Source organism: Chamaea fasciata, unplaced genomic scaffold (genome assembly GCF_029207755.1).
Source record: "Chamaea fasciata isolate MVZ Bird 193981 ecotype frontalis unplaced genomic scaffold, bChaFas1.0.hap1 SCAF_6, whole genome shotgun sequence".
NCBI lineage: Eukaryota > Metazoa > Chordata > Aves > Passeriformes > Sylviidae > Chamaea > Chamaea fasciata.
In genome coordinates, this window is record NW_027094091.1 from 67,781,642 (window position 1) to 67,800,772 (window position 19,131).

The following is a 19,131-nucleotide window of genomic DNA, read 5'->3' on the forward strand; positions in this document are numbered from 1 at the left end:
ATATTTGGTTTTGCCTTCAACCTCTGAAAGAGCATCAGTGATATGAACTGAGTAAAACTAAATCAGAGAATTTGAGTTCCATAGGTTTTTCTTGGTATTCAGCAAGGCAACTGAGATTTGAGGTTTTTTTACTCATTGCCCTGCTATGGAGGTTGTAAAGAACTTAGCAGAATGTGGGTATCTGGAATAAACATTTTTAAGAAAACTGAATTCATGCAGCTTCTTCTACTAGTCAGATGAACTTTCATTTTTAGCACCATCCAAGTGAGAGCTTACACAACCCTATGCATTGCAAAATATTAGGCAGTTATGTGTTTTGCAGAGTTCCTCTACATTTCTATATTCTCTCCATCACACGAGAAAAAATTGAGTGTTGACCAACTGCCTCATAATTGCATTGTCAGTCCTTCAACTCAGTTAGTTTTCCAGATACCTAAGTTTTTTCAAGTGTTGGGAAAAAAACCAACACTTGAAAAACTGAAAACTCCAGTTTTGAAATCACCAATATGTGAAAAACATAAGCAGACAAGGATAAAGTATTCCCTCTGCCAAGAAGGGGCAGGGAAACTGAAGCAGTCTAGGGACAGCAGCTGGAAATTGTACCAAAATGTGAGTTTTATCCTCCTTTGCCAGAAACTGGGAATCCTACTCTTGGCACAGACCAAAACCTCACTGTTTTCCACACAGCCTTCCCCTGTGGATGGCAGGCACACATCTCCATCATCTTTCACCAGTGGGACTGCCCTTCCAGGGTTATTCTCTCCTATTTCACTTCTCTACCCTTAAATAGGCTCTTTTCAATACAATTTGAAAAAATTAAACTCTCCAGTTCCTCTGGATCCCTATAAACTAAGTAGTAAAAAGAAGTCTGATACTTTAAACAAGATAAAATCTCTAGATGATTAAGATAATGTTTTAATCCCAGATTTTTTGAAAGTCCTTTTCCAAAAGTTCTCTTTAATGTTTATACAGATAAACAGCCACCAAGATACGCAGAAGTGCAGTATGATCATCCTGATGTTTTCATTTTCCAAAAATAAAAATACTACTTATACTGAAATGTAAGCGTTTCAGAGAGTGCACAAAATACAACAAATAGTTGTACAGTTATTATACACATATTGCTGCAGCACTGCCACCCACCACCAGCCTGCCTGCCACCACAGTGATGTCCCTGAGCCAAAGCAACAGTCATGGCTCCATCACCGTTGTACAGCTCCAAATAAATCCCCTAACTTTCCTATTCTACAACTGGTTCTGCAATTTTCCAGAGCAAAACAATGAACTTATCACACCCAGTCTGGAAAACATCTTCAAGGAGCTATAATAAATGTTGGCTAAGAGAGTAAAATATTTAGGTTGCTAAGAAATATTAGAGAAGGGACTCGGGTTACCTGGTTGTCAGCTTTTGGGGTTTCTGCAGCCACACTGGAAATTCCCAAGCCATATTTGAGCATTTCTAACATACTCCTGGGTCAGAGTCCTACTGACTTATAGAGAGCTGAGTGTGATAAAACACTTCAGGTGTTGGACATGGATAGCAAATGCTTTTGGAAAGACACACAGCTTAAAGGAAATTAAAATCAACTTTGTAACATTAGCTAGTCTCTGTAGGGATCCAGGCCTCCCATCTTGCATGGGTTTCAATTTTACTCCACTTTATATCCAATAGACTGAGCAAAAGAAAACGCCAAGCAAAGGAAAAAAAATTGTCTAACTGGGACAAAAATGTTAACATTATATGACATGATCTCAAGCTAGAAGACTGGGGCAGATGTTAAACTTTTGTTTCCTTAAAAAAAAAAACAAAACAAGAAATATTTAGTTTTAGAGAGAGGTGGCGAGAACGGATATTACATCTTTCCCCAATATAAACACTTGTCTTACAAGTTTCAGACTGAAAAAAAAAAAAAAAACCCCAAAAAACAACCCCTCAACACATTAAAGAAGTGTTAATTCAAAGGAAAATCCCCACAGGGGAATGCTCATTGCAAAGACTTCCATGCAATTAGGGCATCATCAGAAAACTGCAGTTGGGCAATCACTGATGGTATAATACAGTTCAAACAATAGCAGGGCTTCTAGGACATTATTAGGGGCTTTATTATTATCTCTTAAAAGTGAAGTAAACAATTTTAAGTCCATGCATGCAAAAAATATCAATAACAAAACCAGTATCAAGTGAAGAAGTGCCTGGGTCCTATGACACCATAGATTTCAAATGTCAGTGCTCTTATTTACATAGTTTACTAACCTATCACACGCTGCACCATTTTAGTACAGCTAAAAAATCAGCTTTCGGCTGAACAGGACAGCCTATAAAAATCCCAGGCAGGCACAGGGAGACATCTCTTCCTCAGCTGCTGGGAGCGGCCTCAGAGCCACGGTGTGCTCTGAGAGCTCCGGTGCTGCCCAAGCCGTTAATTCCAGGGGTGACACGCAAGGATGCGATTTTCCATTTTCCCATGGCTTCCCAGCAAGGCTTCCAAATTAACACAGGCAACGTTCATTAAGGCTGCCCAGAGTTTTGACGCAAACAGCAGCCAGAGAAACAAATCGTGATGAACCCTCCAGTCCCACAGAGGCACTGCCAAAACCAACTTTGAGCCAAGGGGCTGCCTTGGCCCCCCCCGCCCCCCACCTCCACCTGACCTCCACACGTTGATGTCATCCTCACAACTGCCTGGAAATGGTCCTCCAAAGGCACGTCCTGGTACAAACTCATTTCCTGTCAACACACTGCCTGCAAATCCAGGCAGCCAGAGCTAAGCCCCTCACATAATCCACACAGGGCCATGTGTGTGCAGGGCTGTGTGCACGCAGGAGCCGTGCCCCAACCAGAAATACCTTACAAATAAAAAATGTGTGAGCAAAGAGGAGCCTGCCTGAGAATTTCAGGCAACTGCTGGTGCTGCCCTAATGAAATACATTAGGCTATGTCTTGTTTTAATTTTTCGCCAACCCCACTTTATTTACAATCCTCAAGGAAGTTTTAAAAGGTAGAGAAGGTCATTACAGCAGGTAGAGACAAAAAATCCTCCTCTATATGATATTCCAGCTAATCCCATAAGTGTCCCACTAGTCTCAGACAAAGCACATGTGCACTCCTGCACAGGAACTCAGCTTGACCACCAGAGAAGATTCCTGAAGCCTGTCAGGTAAGACTATCCACAGTGAATACGAAAGACAAACTTGTTCTTGGTATTTTACTTTGGCTAAAGGCATTCCCAAAACACATTTTGGCAGAATAAACCATGCATTCTACAGTTTACCAAAGATTCACAGTTTATCTGAATTAATTCTGCTTTTGTCTGAGATCAGGAGCACCGGCTCCAAAATCAATACAGCTCTCCACACCTTTTATTTCTATCTTCTTTAGCCTTATCCAATGACTGTTCAAGCCAGCTGGATTCATGTATCAGTGGGCACTGAAATTTCCCTCTGGACACCTTAAACCACTCTCATGCTTCTTTCAAGGGATATAAAAGCAACCACAGCCTGATCCTATCACTGCACCAAGGAGTACATACAGTTCACTAGCTTATACAGATCTTCAAGCCAAGAAGATTTTGTTTCCAGACATAACCAGATGCATGAAATCACATTTAAATCTGTTACCCTTCCTGCTATAGGCTTTTTTCTGACAGCAACTTCTTGTTTGGTACATTTTTACTTATTTAATTTCCTTTCCTTCCCCCCCACCCTTTTTCTAACAGAATTTTTCATTTTTGAAAACTAAGAACAGTCTGAGAATTCAGTCACTGTGGTTTCACCCCACGATGAAATTTGGTAAGCATCACCACTGCGAGCTAAAGCAAACACACATTTGCATCATCTGACCATCTAGAGCACTTCTGAAAAAATACTCATTTCACTGGCTTTCCAACACCAGATGTCATTGTCACTGAAAAACGTATTTAAGTCTCCACCACCACTTAAATCTCATAAAAGAGAACAAGTGACTCTCCATTCCACCACTGACTTCAATGACACTGAAGCCTGTCAGAACACCTTGGCTTCAGAATCAGGACCTTAATTTAATTAGATTACTAAACTGTAGATGTGGAGATGCAGGAAATCTTCACATAATAACATTTTGAGAGCTGTTAACATCACAGCAACTGTGAGGCTGCAAAAGCAGGAGGAAGTCTGGGAGGACCCCTCTCCTGCACAGCTGACCCTACCTCAGGCAGAGCTGTGAGGTCAGAGGCAGACCTCAGGAGAAGTGTCCAGGATGAATTACTGCACACTGATTAATCCCCACATAGCTGAAATCTATAATGCAGATTTTTGACAAGGGAGTCCAGCCCATCTTCTCTTCTGAAACATCGCATCAGGCAAGATTTACATATGGATAAAAACTGGCTTGATCATCTTTTCCGCCTCAAACAAAAGAATCGCAATCACAATCAAAATTTATACGTTTTTAAAAATTCTTGCGGACGCGGTATCATCTCAAATAACCCTTTCACTGCAACCTCTGGAAATAATTTCCTATCAAAACAAATGTAAAACTCATCAACATGACAAAATGCTCAGTATCAAAAAGATTTGAACAGGTTGAAATAGACCCTCCTGGCAGGACTCTCCACCTCTCTGTGAACTACAGAGGTGAAAGGTTCCTGAAATACAGAGCACCCTGCCAGCAGACTCCCACGCGAGAGCCCAGAGGATTTTTATTGAGTCTGACATTTGTGCCGGGGCTTTGCAGGGGGAACCTGTCAGCAAGGAGCACCTGCCAAGCCCCGCTTTTCCATCCGGCTGCTGCAATCCTAATTAACTGTCACACTCTTTTATTGCTCTCCCTCACAAAATCGGGTGAAATATGGCTCTGGCAGGTCAAGGTTTTCCACAGCATTTGAAAAATAAAAGATTATCTATTCCAACAGCATTACCAGAAAGGTCCCAGGTACCAAATTCTGTGCAAAAATTCCATCACTGGGGCATTTTGTCCAGCAGAATGGACACTGCCATGCCATCAGGAAAAGCAGCCTTGTCCAATATTAAAACACCGGGCCAAATTTACTTCTGTGAATGTTACATCATGTGGATGGTACAACTTCCATGACCATTATTCAGACCACAACAGATACTACAGGCTTGGATATTGTTAAAAAGCCTAAGAACAACATACAGCATGCAAATCTTTACTATTATCACCTAAAGCTTCACTATTCATTGAAAAAAAACCATAGCCCAAAACACACTAGCACATAAGCCCCTTCAGTGCCCAGACAAGAAACATTCCCCATGGCAGGGAATTTTCCTGCCTGTGTGATCATGAAAACCCTGCAAGAAGATGATCCTAAACCCTTCTCTCTACCTGCACCCTACAACTAGATGCTGTTGCATTCTCTACGCACCTGTATCAACTATCACCCACTACATTGCTTCATATCTTCCCTGTTTTCTCAAGCACAAAATCCAAGTACCATAGAAGAAAAATATCCAGAGGAAACCTAGGCAAAGTCTGGGAAATTCAGTCTGGGTAGAATTTTTATCTTCATGGTCACCTCCACGCCAAAATGATGTTTGGCCAACTGTCGATTCGCTGATTAAATGCCGTTCATGTAATTTGGTTTTCAAGGCATTAGAAGAGCACAGAAAAATAAAAGAACTCCAAGTACTCCTTGAGTGGTCTCCAGCTTGCAAGCAAGCTTTCCTAAAAAGATGATGAGCTTTGTGAAAACAGAAAACAGTGCTCAGCTGTCAGCAGGTGACTTTGAAACAAATGGCCTGCAGACACATCCCAGTTATCCTTCACGGTTGTGTAACCAGCCTCTTCCACTGGCCTAAATTTCTCATTATTGCAGCTTCCAAAAGTTAATGAAGTAGGCCCAGAGAAATGAAACACAGTGGAAGGAAAGAAGAGGAGGAAAGGAGCCAGTTTGAGACAGGTTTGAATCAATGGGCTTTCTTCCAGAGGGCTTTCCCCAAGCACAACTCCAAATGCTTGAGTGCCTAGGTGGTGATCCACCAGCCATTTCCATCTGCTTATAGCTAAATCCAGACGCACATCCATCAAAGACTGGCACTAGCCCACACTTTCAGCGGGCCCTGGCACTGTCAGGCTGACACAGGAAGGATGTTAAATCATGAATCCTCTGATTCTGCTAACACTGATGCTGCCTTAAAAAATAGCAATGAAACAAAAAAAAAAAAGCAACCCCAAACCAAGCACACACCTGATGCACAGTAAATTTCCCACTTCCTTTCATTTTGTTTTCCTCAGCATTTCTCCTCTGTGCATTCCTGGAAATTAATCAAGTTTAAACCTATCATCAATCACGTATACTAGGAAAGCAAGCACAGTTTAAGTTGTAAGTATTTTAGATCTAGAAGTAACTAACTGGACCAGATTTCATTTCATTAAACAATATTGATGCATAATAGTTTCACTGTTTATAAATTTTAGTTACAATTATGTTCCTCCTGCATATCATTAAAATGATGACTTCAAGAAAAGGGTTTATGGATCCAGTCCGGTTTTCATTGAAAGTCCCTATTGACTTCAAATATCCAAATTTTAATGCAGGCTGGGAAGTTACAAATTATTGGGGTTTGTAAACAAAAAGAAGAAACACAGATTCAAAACCACATTGTGATAAAGGATTCTTTATAGCCAAAAGCACTAACAAGTTTACTTTAAAATTAAAGGGACTGCAGGCATTTACTGTATACACATATGAATTATGGATAATGCTATTTGTTAAAACTGCTCTTCCAAAACCAATTACAAGTACAATAAAATTGTTTCAAAACTTTCCTCTTTCACCACTCCTTGCTAGGCCTAAAATAAAAAGCTGGCACTAGGCACGCAGCTTTTTTCCCCAGACAATATTTGCTTGGATACCAAATTCCAAAACTTTAAAGAACTCATACAGCAGTCACAAAAGTTTTGAATGCCTCAATTCTCCACCATGTGCAAACACATCTCAGATATTGCATGGAATCACCTGATGTCCCCCAATTCAGGGACACCAGTGCCAACAGAAGCCAGAAACAAAAAGTTCTTTGTCTGAGCTGAACAAGAACTGGGCCCCCTCACAACAATCATGGTAGGGAGAAACTCCATTTCTTCCAGGTATACTTTGTTCACGTTTTTCCGTCTTTGCATGAGGAAATACTTCCTCCAGCTTCAGTACTGCTAATTTACCCTGTGCAAGGTGGATTTCTGCCAAAAAACCTCTCTCTTGTGCTGTATCCCCACAGAATCCAGTCCATGGGTTTCATTACTGGATGCAACACAACTGACCTCCTTCAAGGAGACACTGCCCATTGCACCAGGGAATTTGCACAGGCACTAAAATACAATGATAAGTTTAAGTGTAGAAAATAAATAAATATGAGCTAAAATATCCCAGAAAGATATCTTGGTTTAAAAAGAGATGATTTTCTCTTCAAGGCAGAGGTGGCACATTACAGAAGAGAAGCTGCTGTTCCTCACAGGTTCTTCTAAAAGCCTGAGAGCCTCAAAACTTGAGACTGCAAGGATTTTAATACCTAAAGTGAAAACAGTGTGCCTTTCAGTGGTTCTGAGTATTTTAAATTGTGGCTTAGGAATCTACCTATCCTCCCTCCAACATACAGGGTAACATATTTTCCCCCAAAAAAGCATTACCATGCTGTGATTTCGAGGGATTGGCACCAAAGTCCCTTCACTTTGTCACTTCTACTCTCACTCTAAAAAGGTTAGCAATGTTCATCTACCAACTTTTGGCCTCCACAAGTCAAATGCAAGGTACTGATTTTGTCCTTTGTCTGTCTTTCTTTTTTTCTTTCTCCTGGAAAATAGAATTTATGAGTGTTTTTTACAGCAGTCTACAGAATTTCCCATCCTACTTTATAGAGACTTGCAGTTAAAGGGGAAATGGTTTGCTTCTGAAAAACAAGAAAAGGATGTCTCTTGCTGAAAAATCCTAAAAATCCTACTTATATAAACAATGTCCCATTTCCAAAGCACAGAGATTTCTGAAGTTCAGCAAACAGACTGTCTGTGCTGCATTTACACAGACCCACGTTCATTCATCACTTTCAAGTCTAATTACCAAGCCATTTCCCTCTTGGCAACCCCTAATGGCCAGAAGAATTAGGTTTTACATGGCCAGGATACTGAGGGTAACAAATACCCATAACTCTCAGCAGCTGTGCAATTTGTAAAGCCTTCCAAGCTTTGTGCAGGCACAGGATTACTTTAAGGCAATCCTTCCTGCTCACACTGCTGTATTTGGACCAGTCCTGCTTCAGTGCAATCTGTCCTACAAAAGTCTAACAGCATCTTTCAAAAGTGTGGGGAAAGAAAAGAAAAAGTCATTATCTGCTTGTGCACGCAATTGCTAATTAGAACCATGAAAGCGAGGAAAAGGCTCCGTGCATCTCATGGTTCACCTCTCTGGTGCATGACTGCAGAAGTTTTCCCTTTCTCAACCATTTCTCCTCTCCAAACCTCACTGTGACACCTTTAACTTTCTACCATCTCTTCAGCTGCAGGTTAATCATTTGTTCTTTAGAAACAGTCATGGTGAATGCCTCCCTTTTTCTCTACAGTCAGGCCACTGAGCCACTAATTTTTTCTTTTCAGTTCTCTCTAAACTTACCCTAACATTTCAACATAAATCAGAAAGAGATGGAAAAATCCTCCATGAGCATTAGAAGTTCAGAGTAACAGAACAAAATGCAGAAGTGAACACAGCTCAAAGTATCTTTACATCTTCACTACCACAATGGAAACTCAAGTCCATTCAGAATCACCCTCTCGACTTCTTGCATCAAGGATAATCATATTTTTTCCTCAAGCAATTTCTCCTTACACTGAACTATTTTTCTTCAGAGGTGCAGGATTATATTTTCATAAATTGTCTTTAACACTGGTATGTATCCAGCCCACATTCTTAATTCCTTGATTAATATGTGTAAGTGTGTTGCCTACATGCAAAATAAGGGAGAGTGTGGACAGACAAGAAAAAAATCAAGGAGTTTAGTTCATATCCATAAAACATATGGAACTTCTAAGGAGGCTGGGTAAGAAATAATCTTTTCCGAATAAAACATTTTGACAATGATCAATGTCAATTACTATAATTTTTGCTGACTTGTATTATTAGTTCTAATTAACAAACACGAATAGATTTTATAAAATAAAACTGCTACACAAGGTAGTTACATTAGATAGTGAGTTAGATGTATTACAATTATGGAATGAATTATGGCTTGGGAATGTGTAATGAATAAAACACTGTGGCATAACTGAGTGCAACCACAGTGTTTGCCACGGAGTAATGGCTTATGCAGTGACAGAATCCACTACCTGATGTGAAGGAGACATTATTATGAATGGTCCAAACAAGAAAATTCCTTAGCTTTGTCTACCTCTACACTCATTTAATTACAAAGTCTATTAGTTCATACGCGCCTGCTGCTGAGAAGGGATTGTTTAGTGATCTCTGCAGAAGGTTGGGAGCAAAACATTTGTGTTTTAAACCCACAAGCTTTAGTCAAATCTAAATAATAGGTTAATGAATACTTGGCAGGGTGCTTTGAAGAACAAGAGCATTAAGTGATTTACTCAAGGTTATTTCACGTCTGCATTTCTGATCAGAATTACACGTAAAATTACTCCCACAGCTTAACAGTTCCAGCTTCTCTGGATTTCTGGACATGCCCTGGTAGGATCAGGAGAGGCTGCCTACCCAGGAGACATGGAATGTGGCACAGTCTGCACAAAGCCCACAGTATCCTATCAAGGATTTAAACCAAGAGGATTTAAACTCTCACAAAGCTGTATCACAGAGTGTTTTCACTGCCAAGGCAAAGAAAACTAATTCAGCCAACAGAGGGAATGGGGAGACAATATAAACAGGTGTTTCCTTGAAAACTTCAGCAGGGTCAGTAATAGCACAGGAAATGGATCTCCAGAGGCCACAAATCGTTAGCATCTCTAGTGCATTTGCAAATTCCTACTGTGCAAAGTCAGCCTGTAAAAAAGGGCCATTCCTAATAAGTGCCTTGTCTGGTTTCCTACACCATTTAATTTCAGATTAATTTTATGAGAACTCTGCTACATATTTTACCTCCCATCTGGTTCAGATTTGACAATGAAATATTTGTGTGTCCCACCCTGTTCTTTTTAAAGCTCCAAAACCAGATGTCTCCAGCACAACACGACTGCAGCAGGTCACACCACATTCTTCAGCGAGCTGTGCCAGGCCTACCACCCCTCACAGACAGTCCCAGGTAAGGTAAAATCAGGTCGCTTACTCCCTTAAAAAGCAAACAAACAAACAAACAAACTCAACACCTCCACAGCACTGTGTGAAAAGATTGTTTAAAAGGTCTTATGGCTTAACATTCCAAGAGGTTTGATCATGATGAAGTGCTGGTTCTGAAAGCTAAACACATTAACAATTGCAGCAGAGGATGGTATTTTTTTCCCCTCTTCACTGGCTTGATTCAAGGAAACAATTTTGCAATTTCTCTGTTGCTTCAGTGCATAGCACTTCTGGGAAGCTCACAAATTTCACAGCTGCATACATTGCACACAAGAAGGATTCTGAGGAAAACATCCTCAATCAGATTTAGCATTTTCAACAAGAATGTTCTTTTCTTAGCAGCTTCACAGGGCAGCTCTATGCTACATGTGATGCCACCTCCTGTGACACAAATAATTTATTTGTGTCACTGAAACATCAAAATTACACCTGTTATCCTTTCCTGAAGATACAAATGCCCTTCTTGCAGTACAAAAGGATCTGTAGGGATGCTGAGGGAGCTTTTTTCCCAGGAAAATGTTGAAGTTTTGATGTGTCTTTAAACATTACAAATACTTTCTAATGCACCAATTTAGTAGCTTTTCATGCAAAATAAAACGGGATAGAAGTATTTACTGCCAACAGCAAGTAGCAGTTACATTTATAAGGAGGTATCCCCTAAGAAAGTCCACTTACAGAGCCTGTCAAATCTTAAATGCTGTAGCAGCAACTTAAGCCTGCAATAATCCTACTTCAGACATGAGCTAAACACCTCTTGGAATCATCACAAAGCAGGATATAAAAAAAAATACTATTAGCTGTTTGCACAATAATCCCTTCTTAACGTCACACATGAAAGGACACAAGTGTTCCCAAATCTTTTTATGAAGTTTTTCCCAGTCTGGCAAAATGTTTAAACATAGATGTAAATTTAGGTATATGAGTATTCTCCTTGAAAATTTGTGTTATGTAATTTATGATCATATTGTTTGCTTGATGGAGACACCAAATTAGGCCAGGGCAACAACCCTGGGAAAAGAAAGGCGTTAAGTTACTGGAAATAAAAGGTAAAACCACAGACCAAAGAGCCAAAGAGCATGAGAACTGGTAGATTCATTCCTGCAAATGAGATGAGAAAGGAGCAATATTCCATCAGCTTACCTGTTTATGCCAAGTTAAATAGGCTTGAGTAAAAGTCACACATTACCCTTCTGAATAAACAATGAAGATATTTAATAAAATATTTCTAGAAAGATAAATAAATTTGTGATTGTACAGTGTAAGAATAATTTATCAGGAAATAATGCCTGTTATTTTTGTAACGGGATTACTTACTTTCCTCTTTCAACTGCCAAGGCATCTATTTCATCAAAGAAAAGAATTGAAGGAGACACTGCTCTGGCTTTCCTGAAGATCTACAAAAAACAATGAAATAACCAGTTTTAAGGGATGGAAGCTGTTTACAGTACACCATCACCCCCTGCACACCTCAAGAGCTACAGAGCTTCACACAACAGACATCAGCCTGTCTTGTCTTGTTTTTATTTTAAAACTGATTTTTTTAACAATACAGGCTTGTAGTAAAAGCTGCCACAGGATCCCAAATTCAACATGTATCACTAGGCTAATGCAGGAGAAAGCTAAATATCCCTGCTGTTCCATTTTCTTCTTTAAGCTTACACCAGAAGGAGTTTTTCAGAAAGTTCAATGGTAACCTCATAAGCAGAGAAGAATTTGAAAGCCAAGGAAGCCACAGCTTGCCCTTTCTCACCTCTCTCACTGCTCGTTCAGACTCACCAACATACTTATTCATCAACTCTGGCCCCTGCAAAATAGAAAATTAAAAAGCATGATACATTTGTATACATAATGACTGAGACAATCTGCCAGTGCTAAACTGGTCATGCTGTTACAAAAAACTCTAATATTTTATCATTTGTAACTCTTGTGGGTGCACTTTTACTTACCCTCTACCTGTACCAAGGTTTCTCCATTTATTTTAGTACCTATGCACGTTGGTTTGTCCTCTCATCCTAACACTTTGCCAGTACCTTCATGAGAAATGGAATTAACCAAAAAAACAAATGCTGTGAGTGCATCTTAAAAGCGCTCAATAACAGCACCAAGGGGCTGCAAATCAGCCAGAAGGACAAATCACAGTAAAGCATTTACTTGCACTCTCAACCTGCATCCTGTCCAACCAAGCACCACAACAGTGACTTAAACCAATGTTTAACAGCACTTCTTTGAATCTGACACTCTGCAGGTGAAGCAAGAAGCTCCACAGCAGCACACCTGACACCCATCCCGAGTGAGGAAGCTGTTCAGTGTCTGAGCTCACGCACATTCCTGCTCTTCTGCTGAGGCTGCCAAGCAGGATTACAAGTGCCAGCTGCTGCGGTGCCTGTTTATCCTCACAGCCCTGTCCACCAGGAACAGTCTGGAGACCACAAAGTCAGCATTCCAGTCTTGAACAAATACTTACAATTATAAAAAGTAAAACAATGACAAATTCTCAGAGTATTTTCTGCTCTGCTGTATCCTGTAGGATAGGCTGCTTAAATAATGCTTCCTAATGGGCCTCAGCTTCTCCTGGGATTGGTAATGACTCATTGACTTCAGACTGGTTTGCATCAACATTGACCTGCAGCCACAAACAAGGATCACGATCTGCTGCCCTGAATGAAAAGAGCCAGTGGCTCCTATCTATTTTCCAGGCAACAACAGGTGTCCTTGTAATTTCCCCAGAAGAAACAACATCCTTCATAGTCAGAAAGCTGAACCACCTCCTCCCAGCTGTGGGTGCCTTCAGGTAACACTCAGCCCAGAGTGCAGTGCAGCTTTAACAGCAGGTACATCACAATTAAGAATGTGTGGCAGACACACATTTATGCACTGGCAGTGACAGAGCCTCTGTTACAAGCCCTCTTTGAATGGGACCCTCTGGACTTTGTTCCCAGGTCAGTGGAACACAGATTCATCGCTCTAAAAATGCAGCACACTGGCTTTTGCAGCCTCCCCTCTCCATGCTCATTTTCATTCCTGCAGTAACAGTTAATGCACTGACTTTTCCCTTGACACTGGAAAACACCTGTGCTTATGTAGGGGTAAAGAAATATATCCTCTGAAAAGCAAAGCACAAGTTATCTGATATCAGCAAAGCATCCAGGCATAGACACCTTTTTTTTTTTTTCCTTTCAAAGAGTTATCCTTCATCCAAAGGACCAGGTGAGACAGTGCAGCAGCCAGACCTAGAGCACTACAAAGACCAAAGCCACACAAAAAGGGGTTGATAGGGCCAGCACTGTGTGCCTTGCCTGGAGGAAAGGTAAATTATACAATTAGCGTTGTTTTCTTTCAGCAACATCCACCCTTAAAGTAACTGCTGTGGTAGCTGAAGTGTCACCTGGAGGCCTCCAAGGGCTGCAGGACTGGAGTCTGATGGGTACGTGCGTGGAAACAGAATTACTGAGACACAAAACCGAGGAACACAGGAAAGAAAAGGGAAAAGCAAGGTGAGAGAGAGAAACACAAAAAGCAGAGTGAGAGAGAAGCACAAAGCCTTTTGCTGCCATTGACACTACCCATGAGGAGCGTGGAGCAGTTAGTGAGGAGGCTGCAGCTCAGAGACAGCCCAGCTGCTCCAGGCCCTCGTCGTTCATCACGTTCAGGGCAGATGAGGAATCCAACAGCACGGCCCTGACAAATCCTTACGGAACGAGAGCAGAGTCCTCTCTTTCCATCCAGCTCTCTGTTGCAATGAGAAATCACTGCAGACTCTACCCACAATTATAGATTTCTCTCACTAACTTTTCCTTGGAGCTTGTGGACCTCCTCTTTCATGCCCTTATTCCCATAAGTAATCTTCATTCACATCAGTATTCCCAAAGAAGCTAACATCACACACATCAGTGCCAACGGTGTGCTCCTCTCCTATGACCCAACATCAAACAGCCTGTCATTTTCTTTTGTCTCAGCAAGAAAAAAAACCAACAACTTAAACCCAAAACTACTCTTTTTGAGCTTTAAGGTACAATGTAATTTCAGATGCTTGTAATTTTATTTTTAATTAAGCATTAAAATATGATGAAGGCAACATCAAAGCAATAAATACCATTTAAAATGTTTCAAAGAGAATTATTTTGAATGCAACTTTTTTTTTGCTGTAAGCTTCAACATGAAGCTTTTCTCCATTTTTCTCTTCATCAAGCAGCAACTCCAGGTGAAAGACCACTATATGTTAATGATCTGTGCCTCTCTGGGGAGAATTTTCATGAAAATTTGTTTGAAAAGTCTCCTAGTTCACCCCTCATGAGGGATACCAAAACTGCATTTGAGTGTCATAGTTTTTATTGCAAGCAGCTCAGAATCCTTATTGTCCATGGCAAGAAAAGAAAAGGCTCCAAAGACAAAGGACACACAGAAGAGGAGGAATTGCTGTACAATTCAATCATGCAAACACTGAAAACCACAACACAAAAACTAGAAATGTTCAAAGCAGAGGCAGCAAATGAACTGGGTGAGCTCTGGTCCCACCTGAGCTGAGCCTCTGCCTTACCCTGTCTGCACCTGTGCTGCCCTTTAGCTCAGATTGATGTCAGCTCTTATTTGAAAAATAAATCTGCAGGCCAGGCAGTCTGCAGGCCACCACAAAGTCACCTGCTGGCAGCAGATATAGCTTCTCATTTTCACAAAGTTCACTTTTAGCAGACTTTCTTTGGAGGCCGCTGAAGAAATACCAGGAGAGTTTTTTTATTTTACTTTTCAGTGCTTTTCTAAAGGCTTTAAAAATCAAATGACATGAGCTTGACTTATCAAGCTGACATTTGTTGAAAGATCATTTCTGGCCAAGGGGTGAGCATTAAGGATCCTTTTAAAAGCTGTTTACGGCTGTTGATAGACTGACCAAGAGGTGCTAGTTAAAAATAGGCCAGTTTAACGCTGCACAGCTCTGTTCTCATGTGCAACAAGTCATCTTCGATACAAACAGAAATGAAGAAATAAAATCTGTTTCTTGTGGTCATTTGCACGGGGACTCCAAAACCAGCAAAAGATTTGGAGGAGAAAATTGGCAGAAGTAGCTGTAGCTTAGCCATGCATTTAAGCGTTTGTGAGCTAGAGTCCTCACCAACAGTAAAAATCAGCAATTCAGGCTCACTGGATACTGCTGAGGTTTCTTTATTCAGCCTCCAAGTAGAGAGAGTTGCCAGGCGTACTCTGCTTAAAGACTATTCCATCCCCATTCACAAGACACATCACTGTGTATCATGAAACCCTCTATTTGTTTATGGTCTGGATTGGATGAATTTCAATTTCTTTTTTATTTTAATAAAAGACAAAAATTCCTGACATTTAAAATATTATCAGAATCAACTCTTGAAAGATTAACTGCACAGAAGATAAAAGCCTTGTATACAGGCAGCAACACAAGAAAAGCTTGTGCACACATGATTTTGACAGAAGTTCTCAAAGCATTTTTAAACTGCAAGAGGGACATCTGCTATCCCTGAAGTTAAAGAGTATCAGTCATTTTTCTTAGCAGGGCTTAAGACCACTTGCAGATTTTTTCCACCACTCGGGTAGAAAATTTAGTCAGTGACTTCTCTCCCGTAATTTATTTTTTTTTTCACTCTTTTGACAATCAGGCAAGTTACGCACTTAGGCTTTCTGAGTCACATGGGCACAGCTCCAGATGTCTCCAGCACACAGCTCAGTCTAGACTCTTCAGAAATACCGTGATAAGCTCACATACAGGTTCTGGGCTCTAACACAGACACATTAAACTGTGTTAGCCACAGAGTACAATTCCTAGGTTCTAAAAATCCAGCTAGACAGTTTATATCACATCCAATAGATTATTACTACAAGATTATGCGCAATTCCTTCCTTGCCATACTTAAAGCAGAAACGATCAAACAGACATTAACGTAGCAGTCATAATTAATATTTAATTTCAAATCATGTTTCTAGAAACTGAGCTCTGTATTGTGAATCTCAAGAAGAACAATAACAAAAGACAGAGGTGCCAAAATTATTTTTCAACCGTTCACAATGTGTTGTTCCTAGGGCAATGTTCAGTGCCCACACTCACATGTGGATATCTGAGTTAGACATTCACCTTAACTGATTTGGGCAGACAGACATACACCTCTCAGGTGCCATGTGCCAATTTCTCTTAAAGACTGCAGGGGAAGCTTATACATCCAGCTCAGAGGAGCAAAGTTTGATCCCACCCCACCAATACACCCTTCACAGAGTTAAAACCAGCATCTTTTTTTAATTCTTTCCAGTTTCGACACTGACGGTGAGATAGAGTCATGGAATCACAGAATAGCCTGGGTTGGAAAAGTCCTTAAAGATCATTAATTCCAACCTCCATGCCATAGGCAGGGACACCTTCCACCAGGCCAGCCTGCTCAGAGCCTCATCCGACATAACCTTGAAGAACTTCAGGGATGAGTAATCCACAACTTCTCTGGGCAACCTGTGCCACTTCCTCACCACCCTCACAGTGAAGAATTGTTCCTAATCGATCTAATCTAAATCTACTCTGTTCCATTTTAAATCCCACCATCCCGCCCAGTATCCTGTCATTACATGCTCTTGGAAAAAGCCTCTCTTCATCCTTCTTGTAGGCTCCGTTTAGGTTCTGGAAGGCCACAATTAGGTCAGTCCTAAAACTTCCCTTCTCCAGACTGAACAATCCCAATTCTCTCAGCCTTACGCTCTACTCCAACAACACTGAAGAGGCTCACAAATTACTTACTGAGTCTTTTGGCACCATATTCTCCATGGCAAAATGCTATTCCATCCCTCCCACAGTCCAACCAAAGCAGCATATGACTCAGGGAGGCTGCAGGGAAGCGAGTTAACAAGATAAACACTGAGACTTCCTTTATTTCAACAGTAAGGCTCTTTCTAAGGCAAAGGCTGTACATGTGTGATTTGGTAATCGGCTACACCGCATAGAAAAATATTTGCTGAGAAAACGCATTCTATTTGCTTTTTAAGAATAAAACCTGCCTCTTCTCTTTCAGGGCTGCTAAAAGATTTAATCTGCATCACTTCCAGCTTCTCAGCACAAGGAAACCCCAGGCTGAGCACCATGCACCATTTTAATCACTTCCTCTCCCTCTGCCCGGCATTCCAGAGGACCTTAAAAACTTGTTGACACCTGCCTGGGGTTTGAAAAACTTCAATTTCAGCAGGTGATTGTGGGCTACAAAGTATTTAAGGGAGCAAACTGGCAGAACCCTGTCTCATTCCCAATCCCTGCAGTGAAGTTGCTACAAGCAGTAGGGTCAGACTGCAAATGCAACTCTTAATATCCAATGCTCTTTATAGCCATGCCTCAGAGTCCACTTGTTTGCCATTTGCCTTGACCAGCAAATTCCAATGACTTTTCCAATAATCTTTTGAGGCTTCTTTACACAAGGCAGAAGCCAGGATTTGCACTGCAGAATGAACTGACTGGAAACATTGAATTACACTCACTGCATGCACCAGTGCCTTCAAGAGTGCCTTTGGCATCATCAGGCCAGGATCAAAAATCACACAGCAAAAGCACACAAAATGAGCCACCCCTGCTGCAAAACCTATTTGCTGAGACCTCACACCTCCAGCAACACTCCATTCCTCCACTAGCAACTTGAAGAGAGAGAAAGAAACTAAGTGCTAATAAAAAACTAAATTTGCAAGGTAATTGAGAAGGGACAAAGAAATAGAGATGGGGATTATATTTAACCATTTTTCTGCCTGTATATTCACTTTCGGTAAGCATATTGTAAGAATGGATGAATGATTTGTTTTTAGTTGAGTAAAATATGCAGAGAGCTTCAGGAATAAACGAGCTCATCAAAGTATCTCAACTTGTTATCCCTTGTAAAAATGTCAAATTTTTCAAATAGTTATTTTTACTATCTGCAAATTAACTAACATATTACTGTAAATGTGCTACTGTGGATCCTTTTAGAAATTTCCTCAAATGTCTGCCAAAATTTCTCATAAAAACACAACGCTTCTGCATTTGTGGTCTTATATGCCTTGCTTATAACTACTTAGAGTCACCAAGCTTTCTTATCTTGGGCTTCTGCTCACTGAAATCCCCATCAAAAGGCTAAGCTATCTCCCCAAAACTCAGTGACAGCTCTTCACAAAGCAAAGCAGTCGACCTTTCCAAGCCTCATTAATCTGCTGGAGCTGCCACAGCCAAGAGCTGAAGGGAAAAGCAGAGGAAACTTGAACTGGAAAATATTTTGACATAATTGACCCAGATGACAAACTAAGCTTAAGCACATGTCAAGCACGGGGAGTGGTACAAAAGCATCGGCTGGGTGATACAGGAAGCTAAACCAAGCCAAGGTGAAGTCAGAGCCCTGGGAACAGTGTATATTTTTGTAATTACTGCTAATTGAAAAAGAAAAGATTTCCTCAGCCCAAGCTCTTAAGTAACAGCATATAAAAGGTCAAGAATATTTTCTCTCTTTTTTAATTTTTTTTTTTAAATCACACTGTAGTTGGATCTCCTAACCATTGTTTCAAATTAAAGTTTAAGAACAGTATAGTTCACATCATCTGTACTAGTGGTTTGCTCAGTGCTGTCATCCTTAAACACTCCTTACTGTCACAGGTGTGTTTGGTTTTCTTTGTTTTGTGTGGTGGGGTTTTTTTTCAAGTATTGCTTCATCCTGTTTACAACAATTACTGTCTCACTTAGCTGAACTGCAAGGCATTTAACTTTTTTTAAATTTAAGCTGGTTTTTGTCACTACCCCTAAGTGAGGTTTTGCCTTACTTTTGATTTTAAACAGACAAATGTTAAAAAGCACTAAGCAGCAAGAGGAAAAATGATATTTCTGAAACCTTCACAAGCATATAGAAGTTCC

At 40.6% G+C, this 19,131-nt stretch overlaps 1 protein-coding gene across 1 annotated transcript in view; it reads right to left on the minus strand.

Moving 5' to 3' along the window:
* The window catches only part of AFG2A (AFG2 AAA ATPase homolog A), a 164,523-nt gene that overhangs the window by 115,995 nt on the left and 29,397 nt on the right, over positions 1-19,131 (minus strand). The window contains 2 exon segments of the mRNA XM_066186686.1: positions 11,583-11,662; positions 12,019-12,072. Of these exon segments, the coding sequence (XP_066042783.1) occupies positions 11,583-11,662; positions 12,019-12,072 (134 nt within the window).